This window comes from Plectropomus leopardus, chromosome 11 (genome assembly GCF_026936395.1).
Source record: "Plectropomus leopardus strain MGB_pleo_1.0 chromosome 11, ASM2693639v1, whole genome shotgun sequence".
In the NCBI taxonomy this organism is placed as follows: domain Eukaryota; kingdom Metazoa; phylum Chordata; class Actinopteri; order Perciformes; family Serranidae; genus Plectropomus; species Plectropomus leopardus.
This window is the reverse complement of record NC_142186.1, coordinates 19,096,436-19,120,422: the sequence shown is the minus strand read 5'-3', so window position 1 is coordinate 19,120,422 and position 23,987 is coordinate 19,096,436. Positions and strand designations below refer to the sequence as shown.

General features: G+C 42.1%; 1 protein-coding gene across 4 annotated transcripts; it reads left to right on the top strand.

Moving 5' to 3' along the window:
• The first annotated feature begins 1,018 nt into the window (after positions 1-1,018).
• Positions 1,019-22,920, top strand: setd2 (SET domain containing 2, histone lysine methyltransferase). 4 transcript variants are annotated; one of them, XM_088084198.1, is made up of 23 exons: positions 1,019-1,106; positions 1,262-1,466; positions 2,905-3,027; positions 6,252-6,273; positions 6,357-10,411; positions 10,537-10,668; positions 11,112-11,240; positions 11,403-11,526; positions 11,630-11,707; positions 11,792-11,889; positions 12,078-12,210; positions 12,654-12,788; positions 12,880-13,008; positions 13,139-14,239; positions 14,348-14,396; positions 14,477-14,849; positions 15,515-16,256; positions 16,604-16,729; positions 17,746-17,882; positions 17,955-18,066; positions 20,192-20,266; positions 20,413-20,514; positions 21,139-22,920. In XM_088084198.1, the coding sequence occupies exons 3-23, from the start codon at positions 2,999-3,001 to the stop codon at positions 21,298-21,300; spliced, it is 8,043 nt and encodes a 2,680-aa protein (XP_087940324.1). In that variant the 5' UTR covers positions 1,019-1,106; positions 1,262-1,466; positions 2,905-2,998; the 3' UTR covers positions 21,301-22,920. The 4 variants fall into 4 exon arrangements, with proteins under 4 accessions (XP_087940324.1, XP_087940325.1, XP_042346157.2 ...); XM_088084197.1 differs by having other exon boundaries at positions 1,048-1,149; XM_042490223.2 differs by having other exon boundaries at positions 1,036-1,466.
• Positions 22,921-23,987: the final 1,067 nt, after the last annotated feature.

Genomic DNA, 23,987 nt, shown 5'->3' with positions numbered 1-23,987 from the left:
ACAAGGTTCCCACACATTTTCTGGACACATTTTCAAAAAATTTCTATGCTTTTTCAAGGACCCCCTTTTTTTGGTCTTGTTCCACTTGCCTGGTGGTTTTCAAACATATCAGATTCACTTGCAATTAAAAATTAATTTATTTTCTATTATTTTAAATATTTTTGTCATTTTACTACTCAGCTTTTATATCATCACTTAGCTTTTAGCTTTTACATCATACTTGTACCTACTTAGTTACATTCCACTTACATTGTCATAAATACATGTGTTTAATTATTTTTCTAACTTTAGTCAATACATTTTTATTGATAGCATTTGTAAAGTATTCTGTAGGCTACTATATTGTATGGATGCATGACAATGTTTTTTTTTGCTATATATGTCAACTCATTTGGCCAATAACCCATATCTGTATCAATATATTGTTGTTTTTCTTTACTTTTTTTTAATGATCATCATCACTCTTATCATGCAGATGGAGACATGAAATACACTGTTGGTAATATTCATTTATTTTGCAAAATAAGAAAAATACTTCAACGTAGGGTTTATTTTTTGTACATGTTCACTTTGACAATTGATAGAAAAAAAATACTGGTTTGTGATACCGGCAAAAAACAGCATGTCAGCCAATTCCAATATTTCATTTTAAAGCCAATATCAGCAGATACTGATGATGTGATGTTATTGTAGACTACAAACCACTATTAATATTTTGAATTCATAATATACCTGAAAATATTAAAAAATAAAAATAAAAAAAAGTTAAATATGTGCCGTAATGTACAAAGAAGTTTCGAAATATAACTTAATAAAAACTAAAACTAAAAAACAAAAAAACTGGGGTAGGGATCCCCTGGACACCCCAACTAAAGTCCGGGCTAAGCCCCAATGTCCTCATATCCTAGAAAGGCCCCTGGTTTGGAGATTGTTTTAAAAACTTTCTCTGAGTGTATTTTATTTGGTGGGACGCGGGTTGTTGATGTCTCGGACCCGCAGTGCGCTCCAGGGTTCGCGCCAGCTATGTTCCCACATCATGTGATGTTGTTGAACACAGCAGCCACAGCCACAGAGACACTGTGAGGACCAGTGTGTGGAATAAAAAGGTATCCCACAGATATGCTCAAACTCTTTCAAGCAGATCGGATGGTCGGTATTGGTGTTATTTACAGGTTGACCAAATTGGGACACTTTCTGGGGCTTGGTTTTGGTGATCGTGTGTTCTTCTTGATCTCTCCTCTAAACTCTTGGCTAACTAAAGTGAGCTCATGCTAGCTCGATAGTACCAGCACTCAGCCGGGCTGGAGCTGGGGCGCAGCAGCAGCGGAGCCTCTGGCCGACGATCATTTCCGACAGCTCCGTATGGATTTGACGTCGGCATACATTGTTGCTTGATGTTTTACAAAGGCTCGATTGCCGGTGATTTCGAGGATGGAGGAACCTTGTGACCTTAAGCACTTCGTAAAGTGAGTACCTCTTCAATCGCTGATTTTTACTTGGCGTTGTGTTAATTGTGTTTTAGCCTTCTTAGTACACTCTAGTCAGACAAAACATCACTAGCGTTAGCTAGCATGCTTAAAGCCGGGTGCAGAGATCCATTATACTCTACGTATTACATCCTCCGTGCTTTTCGTTCAATTAGAAAAGTAACGATCCCCCTTAGATAATAAATAATTAGATTGATTTCACACATTTTGGCAAAGATCGATAAGTGAAACACAAGTTAACAACAGTTAGCCTAGTGGCTGCCACTACGGGGAGACTTAGCTAACCTAGCTAGCGTTAGCTCCAGATGCTAGTGGAGTTCCTCGGCTAACGTTAGCCGTCCTCGATTACAGAAACAAATGTTTGTTTACCTCTTCTGCGCAAGCGAAAATCCCATCAAACGTCACACTGATTATATTCCCAACTTTATATATTTTGCCAGTCAACATTAACAATACGGATTATACAGATCATAACATGGGCTAACGCTATCTTTAAAGATGGCACACGAAAGCTCTCTTGTTAGTGTTAGCTTATCCGAGTTAGCTTAGCTGGGTCTGATATTTTGTATAAACCAGCTTCACAGTCGAACAGCTAAGTTCATGTCATCGTTTCTGTCTGTCTAGTACTTATGCAAGTGATGCAGTGTGATTAGTAAGCACATCTTGATGAAATATTACATTAAATTGAAAGGTTTACTACACATCCTCACTCGTTTTCATACTGGGGAGAACCATCTTTTTAAAGGCCATGTTTTGGCTGCATCCAGTTCTCCCGCACAGGCCACACTTTAGTTAGTGTCCTATTTTGCTTCAAACCAGTCACCGTTTGTTTTCATGAGAGTGTATTTGTTTTCTTTCTCATAAATCCTCAATTTTAAGTCCGTGTTTGTTTCCTGTAGGCCATTTGCTTGAGCTTTACATGTCTAATAATGAGATGCATGCTCTGTGCCCCCCCTGCATCCATGTTTTTCATCTATCTTTTACCACACGAGTCCTATTTTTAAATCAAAGGTAAATTCAACCTTTTGTTGTTGCTGTGATGCAACTAACGCACAGCAATCGAGATAGCTGAGAAAAGGGGAAATCTTTGTCCAATAGCAGATATAAATACAAAACGTGCAGCCGATATATCTTTGCCACATTGCAGCGATAGATAACAAGGATCTCAGGGGGGAGCGTACAGATGTCGTGAATACTCAACGGTTGAAAGCATGTGGCACCACCTACTCTTTGACATGGTGTACATATAGACAATGTGTTTTGCAGAAGCCATAGACACTACATATACTATTGCAACCAAAACGCTTATTTTTTCAGTGTTTGACTTTGTCAGGTTTATAAAGCGCCTAACATAGTTTTAAGATGTTGTGGACAAACCAGATTCAGTTCATTGCAACTCTATCTTTCTTTTTGTCAGGTGTGGCGTCACTTTGGAGGGCTCATTTCTCTGATTTTGGATTATTCTTGGCCAGCAGCCTCTTCAGGCCTACTAATCCTAGACGAGTTTCTCAATGGACACTCTGCTCAAGTCAGAGATCAGGTATTAGAGAGCACAAAATGCAACTCAAAGTGTATGTCTTGTATAGCTTAGGTTCATGTAAAATTGGAAGTAATTTAAGCATGGTCTCCAAGTTTTGTTGGGATGCAATATGTGCATATATTTCTGGCACATAGTTATATGACAATTAAAACTACAAAATTATCCTCTGCAAAATGTTTTGGACTCTTTTTTTTAAATTTAGACATCTGATAACACGTTGTCTACACATGCTTTTATCCATTTATGTTGTTATTACTGACTTGCCAGTGAACAGATAGGTTGTTTGTTATAAATACAGTTCATTAGTGTCAGTGACAGTAGTATGCAATGGCAGAAACACCCCTGAATAAGAAGTGAAGATGTGATGTTTAGTTCTCTTGCATGGACAGTGTTACAGCAGTAGGAAAGAAGACAGTCTTAATGACATAATGTCAGGTACTGTGCTCAGGTATCATGTTAGCATATGAATGCGGGGAGATGATTGCTATTAGACAGTATGCTCAGTCTTGCAGACAGTTAATTTTTATTAGCTTGAAGCATGAAACCGTTCTGCATCACAGTTGGAATGACATTCATGTATCAGGTATAAAATATTTCTGCAACATCAAGCTAAAAAATAAAATTCTTGGTCTAGTAGGCCTAGTCGATTAATCATTTGACTATAAGCTGCTTGGTATTTTTCTTTATAACCGAATGCCACCACAGAAGTGTCTCATTTTGAAGGTCACAGAGAGAAAAAAGTATATCTCTGAGGATTAAATGACCCAATTGTTGCCCAGCACCCATATTGAGCCTACCCTAAGGAAAACACACAGTTTTATAGGACAAAAGGAGAAAGGAAAACCCAGTTTTCACCAGATTACATGTTATATAATACTTATATCTCTGTTTCTTTGTTTGTGTGATTTTTTTTTTTGCCTCTGCCATTTTTTAAAGGGCAGCAATAGTTGCTACTCAGCACTGTAGACAGTCAGGCTATATCCTGTGGGTTGGGGATTCTTTTCAACCTTTTCAAGGGTCCATACAAGGTATTCGTACTCTACATTGTGTTAATTGTTTGCTTATGTTTTTGTTTGAGGGTCTAAATAATGTCTGCTTACTTAGGTTTAGGGTTAGGAATTAATATGGCTAAAATAAATTGAACACTACTCATCACAGAATCACAAAGATGGTTAAACTTATGTTCATCCCATCAGTCCCATTAGCATGGATTTTCCAGTGCTCTATTTAAAGAGTGATTAAACTATTTTATGTCAATAAACCCCATGGACCAAACCATAGAAAGATTCAATACATATTGTCCTCCCTGTGAAAGAAAAATAACTTTTTTTTCTTTGTCTTATTGCTGTTCAGCTCTCCAAATTTATAGCCACCATAGTGGATTTGTTTGGTTTTTCAGTTGTGTTGTGTCATGTGAAACATAAAAGATGCTTCATTATTGTTCCAATACATTTAGCCTTACCTTTACTATATTCCTGTGTGACAAGAATGGATTTCTAAATTAACTATGAGATCAAAGGTTTAGATCTTTAACGCATGTCTTGCAAGCTTAGGCTGTTACTGTGGAGGCCATCTCATTGGACACAAACTCATATTTTGTAGTAAACAACAGTTAGAGCTGTGATGGTATAGATTTTTTTGTACCTCAGTGAGAGGAAAATTTAACATGATTGGGATGTTTATAACAACATCAGTAATATCTGTTGTCTTATGTTGGACATACACTTCCCGATCACCCTCATCAGAATAGGACCAGTCTGCATTAGTCTTTGCCCATCTGTGGCATGGCAGCTCACAGTGTTAATAGGCTATTACTTGTGATGTTTAACCAGTCAGATAGTGCTGTCGGTGTGACATTGAGTGAGGTTACAGAGTGGTGTCTGCAGATTTCTTAAATTAATTTATTATATCTGCTCAAAAAAATAAAAAAGGCAGTGATGATGATGATGATGACCTCATCACTGTGGTGTTAGGGTAATGTGGTTATCATCACATCCTAAACAAAAGGTCTGTTGTTGCCTTTCTGTGCATGTTAGCTCATTGCTGGAAACTGTAGCCTCACATGGTCCTGGGGTTGAATAACAATCCTGTTCATCTTGTGTATGCACACAGGTTTTCTATGGGTGCATCTGCATCAGTTTTCAAAGTGGTTAAGACAGATTACATACAGAGGGGATATTTCTCTATAGGGATCAATTTGAGTTTGAGATAGATATAACAGTCTTTTTCTGGTATCCAAAGTGGCCTCTGATAAATAGCTTGATTTTAAAATGAGCTCTGTTATCATTCTGTCTGCCAGAACAATGCAGTTTAGCACTTGGCCTCAAGGTCTGGTGGATGAAATATTCAAGACCATCAACTTCATGCAGTATTTATGTAATGTTGAGCAAGAAAAATCCTAATATTGATGCATTTTCATGGTGAATATGGATTTTTTTAACCACCATCATATACTCTGTGATATTATTCTGTTTAAATGAATCAGTAGTGTTTTATTTTATTTTATTTAAGCTAAGGCCTCCTGCTTTCACCGATCCAGTTATTTGTCCTCTGTAAAAATTATTATTATTATTATTTAAGTTTTGGATAATCCATTATATGTTCAATCAATAGGCTAGTGAACCTGACAGCCACAGAAGTACTTCCTGTCCTTTATCTGCCATTCAGATCCATTATGTCATGTTTCTGTCTTTATCACTGTACCGAGTTGAGCATGTTGCCAAAATTATGTACTAGGATATGATTACCTTGAGTTGACTTTGATCGTTGGAGTTTTGTTGCATGTCAGTCATTCCCCCTATTTCCTGTCACTCTCCATAATCTGTAAATGACAAAAATTGTTTTGATCCAATTCAAAAATGGATTTTATATGTAGGATTTTTTAAAATGAATTTTGAGACAAATCAAGTATGTTTATTAATCATGTAATAGGCTTGCATTGCAAGATTTGAAAAAGCAAAGTTACATGAGCAGTTGGTGGAACGAGTACACCTAACACTGTTGTAAATTGGGCAGCAGATGTTGTCATTAACAGTTAGGAACACAGACCAATTGTTTAGGGACATGTTTTCAATCCACAGAGAATTGAGAGTTTTAGATTCCCAATCCCTCCTTTTCGTTTTAAAGTTGTATGAAGTAACAAAATAGATAAAATGAACAGTGTAAATTAATTTCTGTCTTTCCTCTCTTTTTTGTATTCCCATGATGCTCCTATGAAACCACAGACAGGAGGGAAGTGATGCCTCGGTAAGTCTTAACTACTCAAAGTTAATGACCACTGTGTCTAATTTCACGATTTTCAAAAACTGAAGTTTTCTCTTTTATTGTAGGTGAAGGTGGAGGGCCTGTCCAAGGCAGCTCTAATCAAAAGCCTGTCTCCCAGAGTCATGCTATCCAACCGTCTCTTGCCAAAAGGGACAAAGATGAAGGTCAATCTAGAGGATCAGGGTCGACAGAAAGTGTCCTTCAGCTTCTCACAGACCAAGAAGCCACTGCAGAGCCTGTTCTTCATCCCCACCAGTCCTGACAAGCCTGTCACTGAGCCTAATGCTGCCTTGTCACAGGCAGCCTCAGACAAAGGAGGGCAGAGTACCGACACCAAAACTGAGCAAAACCAGATGCCCATGGTGCCAACATCAATAACAGAGACACCTACTCAAACACTAGTCTCGTCTTCCACTAAACTGAAAACGGGCATGGCAAAGATGCATTTCAAGAAGCAAATTCTCAGTGTCTCTGTGACCGAAGAGAAACCAACATCTGTTGTGCCAGAGGAGCCACACACCCCTGAATCGCAGGTTCTACAGAAATCTACAAGTGAAACTGAATTTCCAACACCCCAGCCTCAGAATGTTGCCAGTGTCGGCCCCTCTGAGAACGCTCACATTGACGCCCCTGAGACAAGGGTGACCCCAAGCCTCAAGAAGCCAGTTGCTTCCTCAGGAAAAGATGGAGAGAGTTCCAGTACTGCTGAGCAGGATAGTAAAGAAGACAAAAGGAAAACCAGGTCCCAAGCTAATAGTGCTCCCACTGGTTCAGAATCAGATGGAGATTCAGGCCAGATGTCTTCCAGTCGCAAATCGGTTGACTCCAAAAGTAAAACAAGCTCTGACAACAGAAGCAAAGAGGTAAAAAAGTCTTCCTCTGGTTCACACGTGGAGGAAAAGGAAAAAAGTTCCTCCAAGCGGTCAGAGAATCATGAGAGGTCTTCAAGTTACTCAAAGTCAGACCGTGACTCCAGACACACATCGTCACGCTCGTCTCGGTCAGACAAGGATCGCAGAAGGTCCAGGTCTAGATCGCGTTCTAGATCACGAGGGTCTCGAACAAGTTCGTCTCACTCCAGATCAGAGAGATCCAGAGGCGACCGAGGATCACGGTCTGAAAGATCATACTACCATGACTCTGATCGGAGATCACACAGGAGCTCTCCACGCAGAGATAGAAGACGTTCTCGCTCTCGCACTGACAGAAATCGGGATAGTTCTGACTCTGAGGATGACCACAGGAAGACAAGGATGAGGACAAGTGACTCCAGTAGACTCTCCACCCATTCAAGCTCACATAAAGAATCAAAATCATCTTCCTACTCCAAATCTGAGAAAGCCTCAAAATCTGCAGATTCTCCTCACTCTTCGGAGTTGGATAAAAGAACACAATTGTCAAAGTCTGAAAGGACTTCAAAGCGACTATCAGACTCTGATTCGCAGTGCAAATGCTCTCCTGATCCAGACTCCAATTACCGGAAATCTAGCACCCATCACAAGTCAGAGACCAACAACAAACCCTCATCTTCCAGTATGCATACCCACTCTCAAACTGAAAAACGACAGAAAAGCAGCTCTAGTGACTCTGAGGCAGATCATAAGGGAAAATCACAGGCCTCTGACAAAAGCTCTGGCTCAGAGGAGAACTATAAAAACTCCTTTAGGAAAACCAATAGACCAGACTCGAAGCAGTTAACCCCTTCTAGGTCTTCTGTGAAAGTCAGCGGACATGAAAGACAATCAGACGACATATTTCACAGCCCTGGCAAAACACCATCAAGTGCAAACACCACAGAATCGAGTTCTCAAAGTGAAAAAGAAAAATGTGATTCCCAACGGGGTGGAAATGAACATAGTAGTCAAGATTTTAAGGAGATGGTCTCATGCACTGATAAGAGTTTGCAAGAATCGCCAACAAAGAGATCAACAGAAACAAAATCAGGTCTTGAAGTTGAGAGTAAAAATGCCTCAACTATAACCTCAAGTGAAAGCTTAAAGCATGTAAATGCAGCCCTGGAAAACTTGACCAATGTGAAGGATAGCCTTTCTTCTAATAATCGACCACATGTGAACTCAGATGCAGCTGTCTTAAATTCATGCAGTAGTATTGATAGTATAATGTGCAACCAGGACAAGAAAGCTGCTGACTGTTCACCAAGGCCAATGTCCTTACTTGATAAAGCAGATGTACCTGTCACCCACGATGTCCAGCAAAACACTAAACCAGAGCTTGTTCAAGTTTTACCAGTCGACAAGTCGTATGGCACAAGCTTGCCTCTCAAATCCGATTCATCTTCCCTTGAATCTGAGGATCAGCTGACTCATGAACAGCAAAATATGGAGACTGTTAAAAAGAACAGCAGTACCACCAGAAAGTCCAGATGGGATATTGTCGGGCAGGACACCTCAGAGAGTGATAACTTACAGAGGACAGTTTGTTCAGAGAGTAAGCCAGCTGTTAAGAAAGTGATCTCTGTCAAAAAAATAGAGTTTTCTAAAGACAATAGCCAACAGGACTCTGACGTTAAAGATGCTGTTCAGCAAGAAGCTAAAACACATTCCATAGTGGTGAAGCAGACTGAGATCTCTACACAGAAAGTCGGCTCAGACAGCACATCCATGACCGACAAATACAAAGACCAAAGTGAGCCTTCGAAAGCAAGCACCAGCGTTGACCTCTGTGACTTAAAACCAAGTGTTACTCAAAAAACAAACACAGACGAGCCTCTGCATGTAAATGATTCGTCACAGGTCGACAAAGCTGCAAAGATGCAGAGTTGGAATGGCGATGATCATGAAGAAAAAACCAAGGGCAGCACTCACAAGAGCAAATTGAGTAAGAAAACATTACTTAATCAAGATGCGTTAGGAGGCCAGAGTGAGGTCAGTGATAGTGACAACTCGGAGTATGACTCTGATTGCGACGAGGCTATAAAACGATTGCATTCTGTGGTGGTGGTGCCAAAGAATTCTACCCTAACAATGGATACGCAGGACACGGGAGCTTCGTCATGCGGTCTAATGAATAGTTCAGTACTGCAGAATGTGAACACTGATGAAGTCCCAAATCAAGTCAGCCCAAAACAAAAGCAGGGGAGTCCATCCACATTAGTGGAGACCAGTGGTCCATGTGCTGGTGTAAATGAGTCATCCCATAGCAGCATGGTGTGTCAGTCCCAGAGTAATATGATTGACAGCACCAGTCACTCGGAGGGCTCCAGCTCCAACAGTGCACAGCTTTACATGGCTGGTCATATCAGTGCTCCTGAAAGTGCCACAGATCCTGCCCACAGCCTCGACAATTCCAGACAGTGTGAGCAAGGCCACAAACAGCATACTGTAAACAGCAGAGGTGAAAAGATATACTCCCATTACCAACATGGTGATTTCTCCAATTCTGACAGTATCAATGACAAGAATGGACTCAGCCTGGGTTGGGATTTTTCGCAACTAGAGCAGCCCAGTAGTACATACCAGCAGCCTGATAGCAGTCACGGTCCTCAGCTACCAAACACTAAACTTACAGAAACCTCTCTCAAAGAACAGGAGCACAGGCCGAATAATGCTACCTGGAACCACCAATCCCCAAACACACAGACTAGCAGACAACCCTACCTCCATGGTCATGGGCACTGGCATCAGGATCTTGCAGGTGAAATCCATCCAGACTCCCTAACTAACGATCAGGATGATTACAATGGGGATAAATTATCTGATCTGAGTAAAACAGCTGCTGAAATTAGTGGACCCAACACACCTGGGTCATCAAGCTTTGTACAAGGTCATGAAATAAGTAGCAACAGCAGGGGGTCGGCTGTGCCTGACCCCCCTAGAGAAGACAATTTTAGACCCCACAGAGGCCGGGGCCCTCCTAAGAAAAGGCGTCCAGAGATTGAGTCTGATTCAGACAACGAGGCAGAAGCTGGACCTGCAGGCAAGAGGGAACGCCAAGGAGAGGCTGATGTTTCGAAGGATACTCCTGTCAAAGCTGAGGTGCAGCGTCCATCACTCAAACTGCGAGACTTTCAGGACGCCAATAGATGGAAGGAGTTTGCAAAGTCTAAGAAGATGCCACCTTACTTTGACTTGATTGAGGAGAACTTGTACCTGACTGAGAGGTAACCTTGTTGTTCAGCCTCATTAACAGAACACATTATTTGGTCAAATAATCACCTCATAATAAAACACTTATGTGTTTTCTGGCTTTAGCTTTGAACATTTTTAATTAATTTTTTTTTTCCAGAAAAAAGAGTAAATCTCATCGAGATATCAAGAGAATGCAATGTGAGTGCCCTGTGCTGCCCAGAGAGGAGCGTTCAAGGGGAGTGTTAGCCTGCGGGGAAGACTGTTTAAACCGGCTGCTGATGATTGAGTGGTAAGTTGATTATTGCAGATAAAGCTATGGCAACATGTAAGAACGCATTTTTTTTTTTTAAATGAAACATTTTGCAGGCTTACTAGGTTAGGAAAGCAAAAAAGATTAATAAAACTGATTTTGAATTCTTGTTATTAAAATTGACTGCACAATTAGTGAAGAATTTTTAGACAAATACAGTTCAAACACTGTTTTATCTTGTATTTAAAACCCTGACAAATTATACTCATTGCCTCAGCAATAGAAAATCTAGTAAAACTGTACCGAATGAGAGCTGGACAAGAGTCAGTAGTCATTCAAATTCAGCATATTAAAGAACAAAGTTAGGCTGTAAAAAATGTGGTACGTTGTTATCAGAATTGTGTAGGAGCCTGCTGACACACATGTCAACTAAAGAATATCTTTTCATTTTTTTGTATCTTGACCTGTAATTTGTTTTTCAGCTCCTCGCGGTGCCTGAATGGAGCCTACTGCTCTAACCGACGCTTTCAGATGAAACAACATGCGGACTTTGAGGTTATCCTTACAGAGGACAAGGGCTGGGGACTACGGGCAGCGAGAGACTTGGCTCCGTAAGTCTCTTCAAAAGCTTTCAATACAACATTTTTAAAAGCATTTAACATTAGCATTGTCAACATTAGTTGTTACTGTTGGGCTGCCTACTCTACTGGATACCTTAGGCTATATAATATGAGTGTCCATGTTGTTGTTGACAACTTTTATTGCTATCTCAGAAACACCTTTGTACTGGAATACTGCGGGGAGGTGTTGGACCACAAGGAGTTTAAAATAAGGGTGAAAGAATATGCTCGCAATAAGAACATCCATTACTACTTCATGTCTTTAAAGAATAATGAGGTAAGAGATGACAATTAATGTTAATATTTAAACCACAATCTGGTTTAATGACTTATATGCGGTGGCTGGCAGAAAGAGCTGACTGTGCATTTTGTCTCCTCAGATCATTGATGCAACACTGAAGGGTAATTGCTCTCGGTTTATGAACCATAGCTGCGAGCCCAACTGTGAGACCCAAAAGGTACAGTAGCAAGATAAATAATACTCTCTCAGGTTAACTTACCGAAGGCTGACTTAACTGATGATGATTTGCATCTCGATTCAGTGGACTGTCAATGGCCAGCTCAGAGTTGGGTTCTTCACCACCAAGGCGGTCACTGCAGGAGCAGAACTGACATTTGATTACCAGTTCCAGAGATACGGGTACTGTTTCTCTGCACTTATTTTTTCCTCCAAATTTGTATTTTGTATATGTTTGTGTTCAAGTCTGGGAAAAAAAAGTGTAATGTGCGACATGCTTACATAGTTAAAAAGTTAAATAACTACTCTGTACTAACATATCTGACTGTTTAGCCATGGTGATTTTTGTGTTACCTTTTTTTTTCCTACAGCAAAGAAGCACAGAAATGCTTCTGTGGGGCACCCAGCTGCAGAGGCTTCCTGGGTGGAGAGAACAGAGTTAGTGTTCGGGCAGCTGGTGGGAAGATGAAGAAAGACCGCAGTCGAAAGAGTGCTCTCACCACGGTCAGTTCTTTCAGCCATATTTCAAAGTGTGTCTTGTCATTACATTTGGCTGCTAGTAATGGTAATGTGGTCTCACTTCCACACGAGAATCAAAACCACAATACCTTCACAAATCTGTTTGGCATGCCCTAATTTTTAGAATTTCCTTTTTGAAACCCCTCCAGGATGTTGCAATGTGACAGTCACAACAATCAACACAATCAAAGACAGAATTACAACTGTTTTAGTAATTTTGATTTGCCTCCAGCAATTTCATTGCCAAGAACATCCATAAACATAGCAAGAAAAGAAAAGCTGACGTGGAATCAGGCTTTTCAGGCTGCAAAAAAAAAAATTCAAAATCTGCTTGCAAAATCCTGGAGGGACTGTGTGTTGTGTGGATGCAGGCTAAAATGGCCAAATATTGTTAATTTTGAGGAAAACATCACTTTGTTCTCCCTCAGGTTGATGAGGAGCTGGAGGCATTACTGGAGAACGGAGAAGGCCTTTACGATGAAAAACAGGTCGTGTCTCTCTGCAGACTAATGGTCCGAGTGGAAACCATGGAGCAGAAACTCATCTGTCTTAAGCTCATACAAGTATGACCTGAGTGGCTGATGCCTTTTTTCCAGTATTGATTATTGTTATTATCATCTGCTGTGTGTTTTATGATATGTTTGTGTTGCACAGGATACTCAGAATCCATCATGCCTGAAGCAGTTCCTGGATCATCATGGATTGTCTTTGCTGTGGATCTTTATGGTGGAGCTTTCTGAAGCTAAAGGCAACAGTGCCAATAACATCAAGCTGCAGTTACAGGTGACGTGTCATCGACTGTGCAGTAAAACATTTGTAACAGGAAATTTTGAAATCCTCAGAGCCTGTACATGTATGCATATACACAGCTCTTAGCTGTTTGATTGCTACTAAACTATGATTCTGTTGACAGATTATGAAGACCTTGGCTGTGTTGCCCATCTCTACTAAGAACATGTTGGAGGAGAGCAGAGTCCTGACCTTCATCCAGCGATGGGCCCAGACAAAAACTCTCCCTCACCCTGCTGAGATGGACGGCTACTCCAGCGAGAACACCTCCCGTGCTCAAACACCCCTTAACACCCCTGATGGTTCCTCCAACAAACTGGGACCAGAAATGGATGGAGACACCTCCAAACCTGCTGTGTACCGCCGCCTTAAAATCATCAGTGAAAACAGTCTGGACAGCGCCCTCTCTGATGCCAGCAAAGCTTCTGACGGGAAGGAAGAAGAGGAGGAGGAGGATGATGAGGAAGAAGATGAATCATCGAACGCAGGACTTCCTGAGGGCAAACAGTTGAAGGCAGAGCCCGTGTGCGACGCTGCAGATCCAACTAAAGGAACGACGGAAGAGTCTGTGAAAGAGGAGGGGCATGTTAAAGAGAAGGAAGAAACGAGTCCAAGCAGTCAACCCCAACCCCCACCTGAGGAGGTAAAAGAAAAAATGGAGTTGGATTTGGAGACAGATGTTGAGATGAAAGAGGACACGAGTGAAGGTCGTGCCGATGAACTTGAGGGTCCAAAAGAGCCTAATGAAGAGCAGGAGAGTGTGGAGGAGCAGACCAGTGAGGCAGTGACAGAGAAGACTGAACTGGAAGGAGACCAGCCCGCTGTCAAAGTTCTCGAGCCAGAGAGTCAGTCCATCCAAACTGATGTTGCTGATGTTGCTGATGTTGCTGATGTTGCTGATGTTGCTGATGTTGCTGAGCCGCCATCAGAGAATATGGAAGCCCAGGCAGAGACACAGAAGGCAGAGAAACCTCCTCTTGGCAGTGAGGCACAATCTGGTGAATCTGCCACCGACGCCGTCCCAAGCTCTGACACCACTGAGGCCAGTATGCCCTCTGAGGTCATAGCGACTCCCGTGGACCCCTCAGTGATTGGTACTCCGTCTCAGGATGAAGAGGAAGGCGTCTCAGATGTGGAGAGTGAGAGGAGTCAGGAACCCCAACTTACTGCTTTGGACATCAGTGGCATGGCTGCCAGGCTTCTGGACAGCTGGAAGGATCTGAAGGTGAGCTCAAAAGAGAACATTTTAAAGGCAGACGATGTGAATCATGCACAGAAATCTAATCTGTTTGCGTGCTGTTGTTTGAAGTCAAGGTTGTGTTTGTCCTTTCAGGAGGTGTACAGAATACCAAAGAAGAGTCAGGTGGAAAAAGAAGCAAATGGTGAGTTTAATCAGAAGCAGATGTTTGGCTGAGATTTTTTTTTTTTGTATAAGTTTGGCTAACTGGATCGTTTCTCACAGATCGCAGCCGAGATCGAGACACAGCTTTGACGCCGCGCACCGCCTCTGGTAGCCGAGAGCGTGAACGGGAGCGAGACAAGGAGAGGGAACGAGAAAGAGACCGAGACTATGACAGAGACAGGGATCGAGACTGGGAAAGGGACAGGGACAGGGACAGAGACAGAGACAGAGATCGTGACCGGGACCGGGACAGGGACCGGGACAGGGACCGGGATCGGGATCGGGATCGGGACAGAGACCGGGACCGAGACCGGGACCGGGACCGAGATAGAGTCTCTGACAAAACCCCACAACGCAGCACAGAGAGACGAAGGAGACGCTCCAGTTCTCCACCCTCGTCATACGAGAGGAGCAGCCGCCGCACTGAGGAACGGTAAGAATTTTCGTGATTAAAGGAACATTGTGAACAGTGTCATTTAACTAGAGCTTTGATTCTCTTTCTGAAACTGATTGCCCCGGACCAGGCCGTAATTTCTTAACATTCGTCTGAGCTTGAATCAGGCAGGTTAGCGCTAATTTCCTTACTTCTTTATGAATAAAAAAGTTTCATTTTCACTGTGTTCGGGGTTCTGCTGCTCTGTCTGCTCAGAGTGCCCTGAGTACGCTCTGCCGCTCCAAGGTTGTGTTGCTCTGAATAACCGAACGATGTTTCAACAGTGCTCTGAATTTATGAACGGTCCAGTTTGTGCTGGAGTGTGATCTGCCGCTTGGATTAACGGTTTACGAATGCACCCTGTGTTACAAATGTCTGATACTGCACTGAAATGACTTGAATTGACTTTAGCTTGTAAATATTTTTTTACAGTGGAAATTCTGTTTTTTTTTTTTTTTTTATAAACAGGCTTGGGCCCAAAACTGCTGGTGTAGTTTGGGCTTGAGTCAGACTTGGACAGAAACTATGTGGGTTCATGTAGGGTCAGGCTGGATTTTTTGGGGTGTCAATCGTAGCTTTACTTCCATAGTTTAGTGTAATCTTTGTACAACTGTTTAAGTGATTCTTTCTCATTCAAGTTTGGTCTTGTTATATGGATTTTTAAGGTTTGACCCATCTAACAGCAACAAGTCAAGGGGAGTTGGGGCCAAGGAGCGCAATAAGCTGTCCACCGAGGAGCGCAGAAAGCTGTTTGAGCAGGAGGTTGCACAACGGGAAGCCCAGAAACAACAACAACAACAACAACAACAACAACTTCAACAGCAGCAACAACTTCAAACTATGGCCTACGACCCTGCTCTGGCCTATGCCTCCAGCCCTGGCTTCATCACCTACCCTCCTGGATATCCCATCCAGACCTTTGTGGATCCTTCCAACCCCAATGCAGGCAAAGTGCTGCTACCTACCCCTACGGTTGAACCCACACTGAACTATGAACAGACACCTCCTCAGCGTCTTATATCAGATCTGGGTCTGTCCTCTCCATCCTCCACATCCCAAGCCACTCCAGTCTCTAATCTCTCTCAGCACATCACCACCCCAGACCTCGCCACTGGCAACCCCCAACAGTATACCCAGCCAACTGTAGCAACCCAGGACGCAGGCGTAGCTGTCCTCTCTGTGCCCGCCCAGGCGGCCCCTCAGGTACAGGGCCAGCAGAGCTACACTACTCTTTGGGATCCCACTACTCAGCAGACAGTGACTGTGCAGACGCAGCCTACACAGCAGTACGCCACAGCCCCAGCACCGGCTCAGACACAGACGGCCATCTACTACCAGGGTCAGCCATGCCAAACCATCTACAGCATCCCCACCGCCTACCCACAGACCAACACTCCCGTCATACAGGTGGGGTGATTTGTGCCTTGATCTCGCTGTACTCAGATGTTCTAATTGATCTTTAGATCATACAGTGTTGAGTTCATTTGCATTTTGAATTCAGTACAGTCGTATTACATTAAACTTGATCAAATCATTAGAAAAGGAGAAACTAAATCAATCAGCCAAAATGAAGTTTTGCCCACTCAATATAGTGTTAAGCTTAAAACAGAAGCTCTCCTTTACAGTACAGCAAAACAAATCAAACATGGTGGGAAAATAAGAGATATGTCATCAGCACACACTCAGCACACAGTTACCGATTTCTGAATGTTTGGAGTGACGCTCTGATCTGTTTGTGTCTTGTGTTTCTGAAGGCCTACACTGAACCCACAGCCAGCTACCTGCACGGCCAACCTGTGTATCCTGGCCATCAGCAGGGAGTGGTGGTGCAGCAGGGAGGCACAGTCACCACCATTGTCACATCCCAAACTGTCCAACAGGTAACACACACAAACTCTGTCTAAAGTATAGGATTCCCACTGCCATGGAAAACCTGGGAAAGTCATGGAATTTGTGAAAGACATGGAATTTTGTTATGTGTAATGTAATTACTTGTTACAATAATCTTCCATGGATAACCTTCCACTTGTGTAATAAAACTGTGAATTTAGCTGTTTGCATAATATGGCTCTAATATGTAACAAAAGGGCGAAATCATTTAACTTACCATCACATCGGTTTCTTAATTTTCCCAGTTTGAATTTGATTTCTGTGAATAAGAGAAAAATAATGTTGTTACAGGGTGATTTAACAAGTAGGATCATGAATCCCAAAGTCTCCTTACCCCACTACTACTTTGTGGTTGTACAGCATTTTTGAGACAGAGCAAAGTTCATGTCAAACATTATGAACAGCCATTGAAATTGCATTATGGGTCCTCGGAAAACTCATGAAATTAAAAAAAGAAAATTGTACATAAAAATGTGTGTGAACCCTGAAAATGGTGTTTGACTGGAAACAGGATGATGTGGAAAGACGTTACACATTAATTGTTAATTCACAACTGTAAACCAAATGGACATTCATTCAGGAAAAATATATTTATGCAGCATGAGGACACATTGTGAAGTCGCTGTTTTTAAGGATGCAGTAGATAATTTGGCAATTTGCACTATGAGGATCTTTGAGATTTAAAAAATAATTTATATTATGTATAATATCTGTATCTGTCTCAGTGCAGCCACAGGGGGGCTCTAATGAGCTACAGTTTGTGGGTCCTGTGTAATGACAAAGTGCCTTTTCAAATGGGACTTAAGTTTGAAGAAAATAAAGGAAAGAGCTCAGTGGTTTCCTATTTTAAAAAGGAATCGAAATGCAATCATATGTGACTTTAAACTAGCGTGTGCAGCTTAAGCGAATCAGGTTCTTTGGTCTTGCAGTACCAGAAGAGGTCATCCAAAGTGAAGCTACATGGATTTACTGTTAATACTTATTTTCCATTGCTTGTCCTCTCCAGGAAATGATTGTACCCAACAATGTGATAGACCTGCCTCCTCCCTCTCCCCCCAAACCCAAAACCATCGTCCTACCTCCAAACTGGAAAGTGGCCCGTGACCCTGAAGGCAAAATCTACTACTACCATATTGTCACAAGGTGGGTGTTTGTACCTCCAGAAACCTCTCTGCATTGTATCTGTGTCTGACGTGACTTCTGTCTGTGCATCAGACAAACACAGTGGGACCCTCCAACCTGGGATGGAAGTAGCGACAACACAAGTGTGGACCATGAATCTGAGATGGACCTGGGAACACCCACCTATGATGAGAATCCTTCCAAGGTGAGCACGGATCATATTTCAAATGTGTTATGAAATGTAAAATGTCTGTAGCAGTTGACCTTTTGGGGTTTTTTTTCAGATAGTAGCTGTTTAGTGACCAGAAAAATCTATGTTTCCTCATTTGACAATGAAGACGAGTCCTCTTCACTTTTCTGTTTGGTTCCCAGAAAGTTTGCGCTTGGATGCAGAACATAATTATAGTGTTTGTTCCCTGAGGTAATTGAAGATGCTGCACCAGTGATTACTTTCAGCTGTGTCTCAAGGGGTAAAAAAAAAAAAAAAAAAGAAAGAAAAAAGTCTCAGCACGACACCACAGTCAGTGAGTGTTATGTCCTCGCGGATGACTCCTCGTCGCAAAATGGCTTCATCAAAATCTACATGGAGACAAAGATTTTAAGAGAGATTCCAGTCACTCCACCCCCTGCTCAGCTGTCTGTCCCTTCGCCTCGAGGACACAAGGGGAGGGGCGGCTCATCTCATCTCTTCTTCCTCTGCCTCGTTTGTTTTCCCTCTTCATTTTTATCCTGACTTTGCGGATAATAGAAGCCATCTGGAAGACCTCGCATTCATTTATTTGTGGTTTCTTGTGTTATAGTTTAACAAAGAAAGTGTCCCTCTTGTCTCTTTTAAAAAGACATAACAGAGTTTGGGAAACAAACATCAAAAACTGAGATTGGAGAGATCCATGTTTTTCATGCAATGTTTCCCGCCAAGAAAAAGCTACGAGGTCATGGACCGTTTCCCAGCATGTGTTTAGACAGTGGTGGTGTCCACGTCCAGCGTTTAAAACTATGGCACATGTTCTGCACTTGTAAAGCGTCCAATTTCACAGTTTCTGGGTGCCTGGCGCTGGCACTGTTTGTGTGAATCCTTGGTTCTTGCTTTTGCTCCTCACCACTTTGTTGTGGGTACAGGCAGTCAGCTGTTGCCTGCTTGCCTTTGTTGTTGAAGGCTGGTGCTGGAGGGGCAGCATCCTGGCAGGATATCCCTGCTTTGTGTCAAGTAGCTGGTGAGCAGGTGCTGTTTGATGCTCCACTGACCTTGATTGCTGCTGTTTGACAGCCAGTTGCCATGTTTGATTGAGCCGATGCACAGGTGGGGCCTCACTCTGGATTTTAGGGAAGAAAATTTCTCTGCTGGGTTATGGTATTAACGTCTTCCACTATAGTGAAGAAAACGTCTCACAAACTGATGACAGAAGGGAGTTAGTTTGTGAAAATGTTACACTTGAAAAAAACAAATGTTTAAAGGGATAGTTTGACTTTTTTAAAAGTGGGATTGTATGAGGTACCTATCCATTGTTTGTGCATTACCAGTAGATGCTGGTTGGCACGCCCACAGTTTGGAGAGGCAGGCAGGAGTACCGCCACAAAATCTAAGCGTTACACTGAGGACGGGGGCAGCAAAATGCATTTTAGCTACAAACAAAAAAAGATCAATATTAGTTCAAATCTACCTTTTGTTTAGAATATTTTCACTGCTTTACCTTCCCGTCAGACAGCCCTTTCCGATCGGAAACTAAAGCCTTTATATTGCTCTCTTCAAAGCCACCAGGCTCCATTAGTGAAAACAATCATTTTACCTTACAGAACACGGGAGTTGCTGGTCTACTGCTGCCTTGATCGGTTAGTTAGTTTGTGTTACTGTGTGACTTTTGTTTTTTAAAGGGTTAGTTCAGATTCACCAAAGTAACACAATCATGCAAACAAACTATCTGATGGAGAAAGCGGTAGACCAGCAGCTCTTTTGTTCTGAGAGGTAAAGTTACTGTTTTTGTCAATGGAAGCTGGTGGCTTTGACGAGAACATAAATGCAGAGCGCAGCTTCAGTTCCCTGTTGGAAAGGGCTGTCTGACACTGAGAGCAGTTAAAAAATCTAAATAAAGCATCCACTTAAACTGTTAGGTTGCTAAATTACTCCTGCCTGCTTCTTCAAACTGTGGGCGCACCAGCCGCCATCTACTGTAGGTAACACACTGACTATGGAAAAGTACATAACCTCATACAATCCCACTTCAAAAAAATCCTAACCATCCCTTTAATGTCAAGCAAACAAAATCTGTTTGGGAACAAGTATTTCAATCATCTCATCTATCTTTGTTTCTATCTTTGTTATGCTGTTACAGTTCTCCACAAAGACAGCTGAGGCAGACACTTCCAGTGAGCTGGCTAAAAAGAGTAAAGAGACATTTCGCAAAGAGGTGAGCCAGAGTCTCTCTAAACAATGTTTGCAGCAATGTTATTTAACTCCAGATGTTTCAAATATTCCAAACCACCCATGCAACTTTCCATTAGTTTTAACATATTCTTCTCTTCTTAACAAGTCTATTTCGTGTGTGTTACTCAGATGTCCCAGTTCATAGTGCAATGTCTAAATCCTTATCGGAAGCCAGACTGCAAACTTGGACGCATCAGCAACACAGAAGACTTCAAACACCTGGCTAGAAAGGTAAGATTAAACATGAAGATCTTTACACATGCAGTTCCATTAATGCAGAGAAGCTGTAAACCTTTGCCTCTACGTGGTCAGACACAATTAAAGCATTGGTCAGCTTTAATCTTAAAAGGCAAAGTTTCCCTCAAACCATAACAAAATAGTTGAGCTCCCACGATTTCTTTTTCCAGCCACATGTTTTTGTATTGTGTCTCTGGAGGAGACTAAAAACACATTGTATATGTAAACTATTATCTCCCTCTCTTTTGTTTTACTCATTCCTTTCTAAAAGCTCTTTTCAGCCAGCGTTTCTTCAAAGGGCAGCATTCTTTTTTTTCTCCACGGTTCCTGGTAGGTCCAGGGATTGTGTATGTAGGGAGTGGTTTGCACTGAGTGCCACTCTGACATACCAGGAGTCTGAGGACATGGGCACAATAAACAGAAAGACGAGTTGGGCTTCACTCATTTCGAGATTGCGTTTTTATTGTCTTAAATTATAAAGGGCAAAGTCACTAAAAGACAATTAACCATCCAACCACTCTACCACAACTTACATATACGTTGTAATTTTATAATTTACTGTCATCTGGTGACAAGAAACATGTCTAACTCTTTCCCCATCTCTGCACATTCCTCCAGCTAACTCACGGAGTTATGAATAAGGAGTTGAAAGCTTGCAACAATCCTGAGGACCTTGAGTGTAACGAGAATGTGAAGCACAAGACCAAGGAGTACATCAAGAAGTACATGCAGAGATTCGGCCCCGTGTACAGGCCCAAGGAGGACACAGAGGTGTACTAGGTGTTACACTCGCTCTGCTCTGACACCGGAGAAGCACACATTTGCCTTTCCATTCACTCCTTCATGTATGTTACTGGCCAGCCTGAGCTGTGAAGTAGTTTCTTATTTATGACTAAGAATTGCACTGCTGCCCGAAAAGCTCCAGGCCCCATGGATCACACGGAGGGGCCCTGTTCTAGAGACTGACGGAGACTTGAGTGTCGCCAAAAAAACTCATGGTGCAGTGTTCTCAAAGGACGACACTGCGGGGTGCTACAGAGACTAACGTTTTCACTGACTGTTTGATTTTAAGCATTTTTTGTTTTTCTTCCATTCGTGGCTCTTAAATGTTCCCAAGATGATCACCTCAATTCCACTTTTTAAACTCTTCTAGCCCTGAATGAGGATTACTCCATGTAATCCGCTTTGGTATCATATTTATCAGAGTTAGTTTGTTACTTTCCACTGTTCAAAATGGATCAATGAACGAACAGTCCAGTCGTTTTCCCCCCTCCCACTTCCTTTTTTTTTGTGTGCACACTTCAGCCCCCCCCCCCGCCACTGACTCTGTATCTGGTGCTGCTTTTAACTGGGCTGTGGAGGTCCAAGCTTCCACTCCTCAAACCCTGCCTTCTTAACCACAAGACTTTGGAGCCTCTGTTGTTTTATGAATGCATGATGTAGGCTGAGGTCAGTTTGGTATCCTTATGGAAATTCCTACGTTTTCCCCGTCTTCTGCTTCAAGTAATATGTCCTCACCGAATGAGCTCTCGCTCACAGTACACTTAGGGATCAGCTAATAACAGCAGGTTGGCAAGGTGATCAATATGTCTTTTACGAATTTATGTATAATAACGGGAGCAGGGTTTGAATGCTGTGTTTGATGTGCCGTTTAGCTGTGTATCAAATTTTCCCCATTTCCTGTCCAGCCCCTCTCCCAGCTTGTTCTGCGTCTTGTTTCCTCTTCACATAAGAGTAAGGTTGAAAATGGAAGTTGTAGCATTGCAGTTTTAACAGTTTCTAAACATCAAGTGTGTTCTGGTTCTTTTTTTTTTTTTTTGAGTCACCGTTAGTCCTAGTTAGACGACACTTAGGCCGACCTTGCTTCACAAAGTCATTAATTCCGAAGATTTTTACAGTTTCAGAGTAGTTTCATCAGCATAAGGTCACTGATTTGTTGCAGCTTATTAAATTGCATTGAAGTTCCAACGTATGTATATTGCTTTATATGTGAATATAATGAATAATAGTTTTGGGAATGTTTAAATAAGTAGACACTTTGTAAAAGGACTATCATTTCATGATTGAAAGTGTAAATAATGTGTAAAGTTACCAAAGCTGCACGCAGGAGAGCGAGGGGTCAGGGAGCACAACGAGCCCACCCATCCTCACCAGCGCAGCCCTCGTGATGCAGTTCCCGCATCACTCTGTCGAAACTACGGAAACCCGCTGACTCACAGCCCTCTATTTTATTTCAGTGGTGGGGGAGATTTTCATGTTTCTTTTTTTTGTTTGTTTATTATTATTTTTCTATGTACAAAGTAAGTTTCACCCTACTCTACTGTAAGTATTGTGTAAGCACATTGTCATACGGAGTGTACAAACATTTTAAAAGATAATAAACTTTTTTGTAAAATTATATCCCTGCTGTGGGTGTCAGTTAAATAGCTTTGAACAGATCCAAGCAAATTTGAGTGACCTCTTACATGATTAACTGCAGAGTGCACACCCAATCCCATTTTTAGATTGGCTCCCTTCTCGAATAAGGGGTCCACATGGTATGAGTGCCACTACGGTGCGTACACAGTTTTGGGCCACATGTTCGGCCCCAGTGAAGGGAATCAAAGTGGTCGACTGCCTTCATTAGAGACGTTCAGTGCGCTCTAAATATGGAGATCTGTGACGACTGGAGAGAGGCGCTGCTGTGCTTCCCTCTCTGTTGTCGGTCCCAACCCCCCTCCCAGCGTACGCACATTCCGCAGCCCCATGCCTGTGTGCTCCAGACCGCAGTTAAGCAGTCCCGTCTGGAGTGTGTGACGGCATGTAACACTGCCCTAGGCCATGCAAGATGCCTGCTCCCACATAGAGCCGAATGCAAAGAGATCATTAACAGATTTGAGTTCAGAGCGCAGCAGAGGGGGAGCAGGAGTCGAGATTGTGCCTCAGAGAGAAAGAGGAAACTTTCCTCCAGAATATTTTGGATAGAGCCGTTATTTTCATTTCACCCTCAGATTATTAAATAGCTCTTAACTGATTTCCCTCAGGGTTTTGGATAGGAAATGTTCTTATACACTAAATCCCCTGATAAGCGGTAGTAAATTACAAATATCTCCAAACTTCCTCACTGTGTAAATCATCAAGCGGGTTTTATATTTTACTGTAAATGACAGACGTGTCTATAGTAATGTGGTTGTGGTCAAGTCATTTTCATACATCCAAGATCATCAAAAAAGGGTTGGTGTTGCTTTAAATATGAAGGCATATAACAATTCCTAATTACATAAGTAATGCCTGATTTTATGCTAAATTACTAATTATTCAGGGTCTAAGAGAGGTATGACACAAGCATATCTAATCATAAAACTAAGTAACAAACTTGAACTTTAGTACCCCTTAACTGTCACCGCCATTTATTTCAGTCATGTGTATAAGCTATGTTACATGTATTAATTTAATTTCAACTGCTACCCAAAGCATTTAGCCATCAA

Coding starts and splice junctions, on each gene's coding strand:
- setd2 (XM_088084198.1), top strand. CDS start 2,999: ATGGACACTCTGCTCAAGTCAGAGATCAG. Junction 14,240..14,347: donor ACAGCTGGAAGGATCTGAAG/GTGAGCTCAAAA, acceptor TTGTCCTTTCAG/GAGGTGTACAGAATACCAAA. Junction 16,257..16,603: donor CCAACACTCCCGTCATACAG/GTGGGGTGATTT, acceptor GTGTTTCTGAAG/GCCTACACTGAACCCACAGC.